The sequence below is a fragment of the Pseudorasbora parva genome, chromosome 15, assembly GCF_024679245.1.
Source record: "Pseudorasbora parva isolate DD20220531a chromosome 15, ASM2467924v1, whole genome shotgun sequence".
Classification (NCBI taxonomy): domain Eukaryota; kingdom Metazoa; phylum Chordata; class Actinopteri; order Cypriniformes; family Gobionidae; genus Pseudorasbora; species Pseudorasbora parva.
The window spans coordinates 14,587,670-14,598,137 of NC_090186.1; the positions used below are offsets into that span (position 1 = coordinate 14,587,670).

At 36.3% G+C, this 10,468-nt stretch overlaps 1 protein-coding gene across 1 annotated transcript; it reads right to left on the reverse strand.

Annotated features, from left to right (window-relative positions):
- Positions 1-887: 887 nt before the first annotated feature.
- LOC137041838 (uncharacterized) lies at positions 888-9,977 on the reverse strand. Its single transcript, XM_067418510.1, has 8 exons — positions 9,739-9,977; positions 7,300-7,736; positions 7,040-7,145; positions 5,762-5,979; positions 5,363-5,494; positions 5,106-5,273; positions 4,918-5,004; positions 888-929 (listed from the first exon to the last, which is right to left on the reverse strand). Exons 1-8 carry the CDS (start codon positions 9,794-9,796, stop codon positions 888-890), a joined length of 1,248 nt encoding a protein of 415 aa, XP_067274611.1. The 5' UTR covers positions 9,797-9,977.
- Between the last annotated feature and the right edge of the window lie 491 nt (positions 9,978-10,468).

The following is a 10,468-nucleotide window of genomic DNA, read 5'->3' on the forward strand; positions in this document are numbered from 1 at the left end:
CAGCTGAGAGAAGAAAATATGCAACTATGTGAATATAAGTATACAGAATAGTAAAAACGGGTGTTGAGACTAAAAGGGGGGATGTAGTGTAACCTATGTGACACTAGAGGGCACACCTGTTCATTAAAGCCTCTAGAGAGTGATGTATAGGAGAATGAGAAATAAAAGTATGTTCGGTGACTGAGCTGTTTATGTGTCATGATGTTCCACCTCATAGTTTACTAACCATCTGTTACAAAATAGCACTTTGAGAAGCTTTAAAAATATGGGCCCAGTTGTGGAGGATATTTAGCCCCACTCTTTCTCTCCGCTGAGACATGTCATAAAGAGAAAAGATGTCGTTTGGATGGTGCTTTTAACTTTTTGGAAGTTTTGACTTTAACCAATTTGTTCAAAACTGATGTCAGAAACAAAACTGCAATATCAGTTATAAGACTGTTATAAAAAATGTTTGCCCCAAATTTTAATTATTATTTTTTAATTATTATTATTAATTCCCCATTATTTCCTGTTATTAATGCTGATCTCCAGGCAGGTTTTTGAGCCCCGTGAGTTACAACTTCAAACCACAACTCATGACTTTGTGGCATTCCAGGCAAAGTCATACCAAACTGCCTGAGCACAAGGAATTGTGGTAGCTAGATATAAACAGAGCATGGTGGACTGGATGGGGCTTATTCTAATTTATAATAATTTCTATTTTCAAAGGTGCTTACTCCTTGTTTATTTGAGGGAAACAGAGGAGGAAAAAACGGCACAAACGGCAAAGAGAAGCTGTTATACCTTTTATTTTACGTTATTTGTATATCCATAGGGCTGCCTTTGTTTTTCCGCGGGCCATGCAACATCAGAGCACGTAACTGGGAGTACATCGATCTAGTATGAGTTCACGGGTAGAAGGTCATGGGTTTGACTGCCGTTCCAGTGCACTGTCACAGGTAGAAGGTTGGAAAAACATGGGTTACAGGTTGCCTGGAATGCAGCATTACTCCCCATTTGTTATTCCTCCATTAAAGCTGCAGCTGCAAAACATTTTTGGGTTAAAAATTATCCAAAAACTATTTTATAGCAAGTACACAAGTCGGTATTCAAAACTATCTCCTTCCTTTGCCCCATTCATAAAAGTAAGCTTGTAATAATATGTTATAATTTAAGTGGTGCTGGTGGAAGCATGCCTTTACTTCATTAGGTCACGTCTGTATACATAAACAAAGAGTCCGGCTCAAGTAGTAATAACGCACGTGAGGAGTAAACCACGTCATTTATAGCCTTTTCTCACAGCGTTGAGTTGTGTTGCGTTCTCATAGCAGTGGTTGGAGGTGAGGCAAAAGTCTAAAGATAAAATAACAATAAATACATTTGCTACTTAACAGATTTTTTATTAACAACTATACCTACCCCAACCCTAAACCTACCCTTACAAAAATGCAAATACATTAATTAAATGAAGCAATATTGATGTGCGCATGCCCAGTGCCCAAAGTTGTATCCCTTAAGTCTTTCACTATGCCGGACGTAGTGTGATGACATCACTGTTTCACAAAATATACGGATTGGTTGTACACACGAAAATGCAAGAATGTCGTTTTCAGATTTATCCACTCTGGAACCCGGTTTCAGAAAATATCAGATACATGCTTGCAAAACGCCGGATCCGTGTGGACGAAACGCTGATACGGTACTAAATTTATACAGCTAAACGTGTCTCTGTGTGGACGGGCCTAAGTTCCCTCGTTTTCTCCTATGTTTTATTACCGCTTGCTCTGTTAAATTCATTGTTGGTTCTTGTCTGTACTGGAAGTGAAGAGTTAAAATGCAAAAGCCTCTAAAAGCCACTTCAGTCAAACATGAGATAACAATACAGAGTGAATGCTCTCCACATATAGTATACATTCATAAAATACTTTCACTTCAAACCCGATAAATCCCAGCCTCAGCCCAGCACATAGAAGTCTAACAAAAATGCTTATTTTAAAGAAAACCGTCAGACGGACTGAGAGGCCTTTGCATCTGAAGTCTTCAAATGTAGTTAGCATTTTTCTTGCGTATTCTACATGTGTATTAAAGGTTTTTAAAATGGCTTTCACCTAAATTTGTTCCATTTCTTAAAACTCTACATGCGAACCCACATAACATCCACACATCATGCAAAATGTCACACATATCTTGCAAAAGCAAACATCATCCAAAACCATTTAAACTTTTCTACAAATCTACACAAACACAATAATATTATTAGCCATAGGGGGGGGGGGGGGGGGGGGGGCCTTAGAAGTCAGTTTTCTATACATACACATACATGGTACGGGGGCCCAGCAAGATGGTTTGTACCCAGGGCCCAAAATTTGGTGCTACACCCCTGGCCATATACATGCAAAACTACACACGGATCTGAAAACAAGTAGTAAAACACTACTGTAATGTGTCTTTTGCTTGTTCGGTGTACAGTGGAGTGGAGTTTGTCACAGCACTCTCACATGTACCTTGCAGCTACTAACAGGGAAGTAATATAGTGTTTTAGCAGAAATATTTATTAAAAATGTTGCTATTATTACTTACATTTAATGTTAATAAATCACTTGTATAGAGGCTGTTTCATATTTTCTAAATGTTTGCGATACTATTACAAATTCTATAGTTTATAATTATAATACAAATTAATAATTTAACAAAACTGTTTTAAAGCCTGGATGCCATGATATCACTCGATTGAATGGGCGTTATTAGTGGTTATCAGCCCATAGGTATGGGCCAGGAGGGTCCTGCTGCGCCTACTGGTAGGCTCAGAAGGCTGTTATCATCCATCCACATGGTTAATCACCGATACGAATCCTACTGGTAGGCTCAGAAGGCTGTCATCATCCATCCACATGGTTAATCACCGATACGAATACAAGCGAAGACTCCAGATCCAATCTCTGAGGAATCCAGCTCGCCGGTAATCGCAAAGCTATGGATGACGCGGATGACGCAGCAAAGTTGCGATATATTTCCCGCGTTATATTTTCAGGTAAGACCATTCGAATGATAAAACCGAGCATTAAACTGTTATTTATTAGTCAATAAGGGGAAACAATACATACAATGTCTTTTAATGTTGCGTGACAGGAGTGTTGACATGAGAGAACCGTTTTGCAATTGTGTTTGGAAACCATATATATTGCGTTATTAGCCTATCGTTACATTACATGCTTTATGCAATGATTAACGTTGCTATTAAGCATGTTTTACGTCTGAAACGACTGGGAAAATATAGTTTACTAGTTAAACGCAAAGTTAGCCTGCAAAAAGGACTTTTCCCACACTGTGTAGTTCGAGGCTTATTCACGTATTCTATCTATCTATCTATCTATCTATCTATCTATCTATCTATCTATCTATCTATCTATCTATCTATCTATCTATCTATCTATCTATCTATCTATCTATCTATCTATCGTGTCTATCTATCTATCTATCTATCTATCTATCTATCTATCTATCTATCTATCTATCTATCTATCTATCTATCTATCTGTCTGTCTGTCTGTCTGTCTGTCTGTCTGTCTATCTATCTATCTTGTCTGTCTGTATATCATCTATCTATCTATCTATCTATCTATCTTGTCTGTCTGTATATCATCTATCTATCTATCTATCTATCTATCTATCTATCTATCTATCTATCTATCTATCTATCTATCTATCTATCTATCTATCTATCTATCTATCTATCTATCTATCTATCTATCTATCTATCTATCTATCTATCTATCTATCTTGTCTGTCTGTATATCTGTCTGTGTATCTGTCTGTGTGTCTGTCTATTTATCTGTCTATCTATCTATCTATCTATCTATCTATCTATCTATCTATCTATCTATCTATCTATCTATCTATCTATCTATCTATCTATCTATCTATCTATCTATCTATCTATCTATCTTGTATATCTGTATATCTGTCTGTGTGTCTGTCTATCTATCTATCTATCTATCTATCTATCTATCTATCTATCTATCTATCTATCTATCTATCTATCTATCTATCTATCTATCTATCTATCTATCTATCTATCTATCTATCTATCTATCTATCTATCTATCTATCTATCTATCTATCTTGTATATCTGTCTGTGTGTCTGTCTATTTATCTGTCTATCTATCTATCTATCTATCTATCTATCTATCTATCTATCTATCTATCTATCTATCTATCTATCTATCTATCTATCTATCTATCTATCTATCTATCTATCTTGTCTGTATATCTGTCTGTGTGTCTATCTATCTATCTATCTATCTATCTATCTATCTATCTATCTATCTATCTATCTATCTATCTATCTATCTATCTATCTATCTATCTATCTTGTCTGTCTGTGTGTCTGTCTATTTATCTGTGTATCTATCTATCTTGTCTGTCTGTATATCTGTCTATCTATCTATCTATCTATCTATCTATCTATCTATCTATCTATCTATCTATCTATCTATCTATCTATCTATCTATCTATCTATCTATCTATCTATCTATCTATCTATCTATCTATCTATCTATCTATCTATCTATCTATCTATGTCTGTCTGTCTGTCTGTCTGTCTGTCTATCTATCTATCTATCTATCTATATATCTATATATATATATATATATATATTAATATCTCTTTACCCTTTACAGCATCAATTTCCAGTTTGAAGATGGCCCAGAGAGGTAAGCCTTACAGTTGCTAATCTAGAAGTACAGGCAAGTGTGCCTGAGAACGATGGTATGATCTGCAACACTGTCTTTTTATTATTATTTATATATTACTGACTAGCTTTTTCTTTCTTGGTTTTTATTCAACAAGAGAGAACTCACATCAGTCCTAATCAAAAGGAAACCCTGAAATCCTTCTTTAAGGAAGGAATGACAAAAGTAGGCTGCAAATTGATACCAAGAGCTGCATCGGCCACTCTTGTTTCAGTTTCTTTGCTTGTTTTTGTGACCTTAGCACATTGCCAGCCTTGAAGTTACTGCAGTCCTAAACATTTAAGGAAAACAGATTTATGGGAGGAATAATGATCTTTAGTTAAATTAATATTTCATGGACTCAGTCCATGAAATTCTGCAACTATGACTAACCTCGTGAGGCTTTGAGCTGTCAAGATGTGACAGCAGGTATTCCTCTACATCCTCTTCATCAACAAACATGCGGGTTCCATGTAATGGCTCAACCGCACTTGTACCTGAGCTTTGTTTCCTCACAAGGCCAAAGTTGGCATCCAATGTCACAATCCTATCTCCATCAGCCTAGAAAACAAACACTTACATTAATCCTGGTTTGTATCTGCAGCAATCAGGTTAATCAAACAAGAAACCACACTGGAACTAGAACCAACCTTCGGACATGCTGGGCATATGGTCCCATCATCTAATTGTGGGCAAATATCTACCAAACTTCTTTGTCGGAAGTGGTGATGCCTAAACTGAGATATGGATTCTCCCACCAGGGCTCTGTAGAGTGTGTTAACCTAGGGCATAAGCAGCAGTCAGAGAAAACATTACTGTTTCGTATACTTACACCTGGTGATGGTGGTTCACTCAGAAGTTATTTTATAGAAAATATCAACAATACTTTTGCATGCAAATGTACAATCCTAGATGATTACTTTTAGTTGTGATGATCAATGATGCAGTACAATTAAAGGTGTAATTTTCACATCCAGTCTTACATGAAAGTAACAGAAATGTTCACTTCACAGACAAGACTTCAAACTGACTTCTACAAACTGACTTACCTCTGCAAGTGTGAGGTTATTTTTCCAGCGCAGGGTGTTGCAAAAACCCTCAACAGAAACCTGACACTCCAGTGACAGACAAACAAAAAGCTCTAGCAGAGGAATGGAGAAGGCTGTCTGGGGCTTGTCGGCTGTTGCTGGCCAGAGCCCATACCTTAGCAGAGTGCAGGATTCTGGTTCACACACACACATATTGACTGTGACAGTGCAGAGCCGTCCTGACAAATAAAAAGAGGGAAATAAAATAAAACCATAACCAAGTACTACTATAGAGCATAGAAAAAAGAGAGCATATCAGCATAGACTAAATCACTTGAGTGTGTCACCTATAACTTAATGTTTGTTATTATTGGAATCAGAAGAAAACTTGTTTTCAAATTTAGACCACAAATTTGATTAATTCCTTGTAGGAAATCATTACTTCACATGTAATAGGAGGATTGCATTTCTTAACCTGTCAAGAAAATAAAATACATTACAATACATTACAGTTTTTCTCTAGCCTGATGTCATCATACTCAGATTCTAGTCAGAATATGAGTCTGAATGCCTCTGCACTCAACTGGATAGACCTACAACCGATCAGAGCAACGGAGTTAGAGACGAGCGACGCGTAGTTGTCAAAAGAACTAAACGATCTTTGCCGGTGTTGTAAAAATAATTTAAGGATACACGGTGTACTTACCAACATGATCATCATTTTTGAGAGAAATAGTGAAGGTGAATGCATTTACGAACAAGCTCTCAGTTTAGGATGAGAACGAATTCAACCCAAGCGCTCTGCTATGCAGTGCTGTCTTTTTCTTTCTGTATCGCAATGACAAGGTCAGTCAACAAATTACAGTGCAAACAGTAAACGTGTAAATGAGAATCTTGTCCAGTATCTGGTAATCAAACACTAATATGTATCCTACAATTTACAGCAATTTTCATCAACACTTTAGACATAGTTTCCATCAGAACATCCCTCAAGAGTATATGGTTACATTGACAACATGACTAAGCAATTTGACTGTCTTATCTATACACAATGACAGAAGGACTTGTCATTCTGATGGCACTGACATGATCATTGACAGAGATATTTACTTTTATGAGATATGAACTAAGGATTTCGAGCAAGAGACTGGCTTTTGCAGGTAATTCATGGCATTTTGCTATTTGTATGAATAGTTTTGAGAAATACACTTGCACTTTGCAATGTCGAGGATGATTCAAGAGATGTAACAAAGCGACTGAGAAAAACTGTAAGATTTTGTATCCAGTAAAATTACAAACCTGTGCTGACAATGACCTTCATGTCCTTTGTGTACACAGCATGGGTGTCATGGCCTTCAGGTAAACAAAGGAATAACCCCAGGGAGGATGGTTCATAGTAGTCATTCTGTAAGAAATATATTGATAGCTCTAACAATGTTTTTAAAACAACAAACTTGTGAAACTAACAGTTGATACTACATAGTGCTAAACCAATTTGAATTATTTAATGAATCTGTTGAAATTGCTGTTTGTATGTATGACTGTAAAAGTGGACTTACATTCCACTTTTCAGAAAGATGGAGTGAATTTCTGTGAGTGTTCTTCAGACAAGCCTCACAAAACACTGCAGTGGTGCTGCACTCAATGCACCTATAATCACCATGACTTTGGCAGACAACACACTGGGTAGTTATAGGTGCTGAACATTCAAACGACACCTTAAGCATGTCGTCCTTGACTGCATCCCAAGCATGAAGCTCTCTCTTCTTAGCCTTACTGTAGGCAGTCTCAGAACTACAGCTCGGTGCTACATCATCTGGTTCAGCCTGGCTAGATGTAGTTGACATGTAAGGGTCGGAAGGGTGGGGCTGTTTGGAGTTGGGCTGGGGAAGACCTTGACTAAGGTAAGAAACCTTTGCAGGCCCAGCGATACGTCTCCTCACCACCTTAATCTTAACGCTTCTAAAACGCGTGGTTTTCACTGCTTTTCCCATATCTGAAATCAAAATATTTGGCAATTATTACAAAGCAAAGTGCATCCCGAAATTCTTATCACAGCCTAAAAGACAGAAACACATCAGTGAACAAGGGATGCAGATGAGGGATATGTATTTGGTGCCATAGATAGATAGACAGACAGACAGACAAACAAATAGATATATAGTCAGATGGATTAGATTTATAGGAGATATACCCTTTATTTTACATTCGATGGTGATGATGGATACACACACAGACAGACAGATCGCTAGATACACAGACAGAGTCGATAGATAAACAAACAGACAGACAGACAGACAGACAAGATAGATAGACAGACAGACAGACAGACAGACAGACAGACAGACAGATAGATAAATAGATAGATAGATAGATAAATAGATAGATAGATAGATAGATAGATAGATAGATAGATAGATAGATAGATAGATAGATAGATAGATAGATAGATAGATAGATAGATAGATAGATAGATAGATAGATAGATAGATAGATAGATAGATAGATAGATAGATAGACACACAGACAGATATACAGACAAGATAGATAGATAGATAGATAGATAGATAGATAGATAGATAGATAGATAGATAGATAGATAGATAGATAGATAGATAGATAGATAGATAGATAGATAGATAGATAGATAGATAGATAGATAGATAGATAGATAGACAGATAAATAGACAGACACACAGACAGATATACAGATATACAAGATAGATAGATAGATAGATAGATAGATAGATAGATAGATAGATAGATAGATAGATAGATAGATAGATAGATAGATAGATAGATAGATAGATAGATAGATAGATAGATAGATAGATAGATAGATAGATAGATAGATAGATAGACAGATAGATAGACAGACACACAGACAGATATACAGATATACAAGATAGATAGATAGATAGATAGATAGTGAGATAGATAGATAGATAGATAGATAGATAGATAGATAGATAGATAGATAGATAGATAGATAGATAGATAGATAGATAGATAGATAGATAGATAGATAGATAGATAGATAGATAGATAGATAGACAGATAAATAGACAGACACACAGACAGATACACAGACAGATATACAGACAGACACACAGACAGATATACAGACAGACAAGATAGATAGATAGATAGATAGATAGATAGATAGATAGATAGATAGATAGATAGATAGATAGATAGATAGATAGATAGATAGATAGATAGATGATATACAGACAGACAAGATAGATAGATAGATAGATAGATAGATAGATAGATAGATAGATAGATAGATAGATAGATAGATAGATAGATAGATAGATAGATAGATAGATAGATAGATAGATAGATAGATAGATAGATAGATAGATAGATAGATGATATACAGACAGACAAGATAGATAGACAGACAGACAGACAGACAGACAGACAGACAGACAGACAGACAGACAGACAGACAGACAGACAGACAGATAGATAGATAGATAGATAGATAGATAGATAGATAGATAGATAGATAGATAGATAGACAGACACACAGACAGACACGATAGATAGATAGATAGATAGATAGATAGATAGATAGATAGATAGATAGATAGATAGATAGATAGATAGATAGATAGATAGATAGATAGATAGATAGATAGATAGATAGATAGATAGATAGATAGATAGAATACGTGAATAAGCCTCGAACTACACAGTGTGGGAAAAGTCCTTTTTGCAGGCTAACTTTGCGTTTAACTAGTAAACTATATTTTCCCAGTCGTTTCAGACGTAAAACATGCTTAATAGCAACGTTAATCATTGCATAAAGCATGTAATGTAACGATAGGCTAATAACGCAATATATATGGTTTCCAAACACAATTGCAAAACGGTTCTCTCATGTCAACACTCCTGTCACGCAACATTAAAAGACATTGTATGTATTGTTTCCCCTTATTGACTAATAAATAACAGTTTAATGCTCGGTTTTATCATTCGAATGGTCTTACCTGAAAATATAACGCGGGAAATATATCGCAACTTTGCTGCGTCATCCGCGTCATCCATAGCTTTGCGATTACCGGCGAGCTGGATTCCTCAGAGATTGGATCTGGAGTCTTCGCTTGTATTCGTATCGGTGATTAACCATGTGGATGGATGATGACAGCCTTCTGAGCCTACCAGTAGGATTCGTATCGGTGATTAACCATGTGGATGGATGATAACAGCCTTCTGAGCCTACCAGTAGGCGCAGCAGGACCCTCCTGGCCCATACCTATGGGCTGATAACCACTAATAACGCCCATTCAATCGAGTGATAACATTCGAAGCGGGTGCACCTAAATATAAACTGATGAACATAACGGATTATGTGTAAGTGTTTTCACACATGGTCATTGGGTGTAAGTAATCGGAAAACGATCGTGACATTTAAATGCCAATGAATGATGTGTCTATTGTAGAGAACATTATGTTTTACAGTTGCAAAGTGTAAAGCAGATAATGTGCTCACAGTTTTGCGCACTTGGTCTCAAGGTTACAGTTTTGCCGAACCTCTAAAACACTACATCCCATTCCCTGAACCATTGTCCATAACCTAAAGCAATTTGTAGAATAAATGTTCTTTCTGTCAAATATTAAACAAGTTCAGAGCCTGTTATCAAGCCTCTGAGAATTACTCACAAGAACACTGCTAATAATTGACTTAAGAGTTTAAAAAAAACACGTTACCAAAGTTAG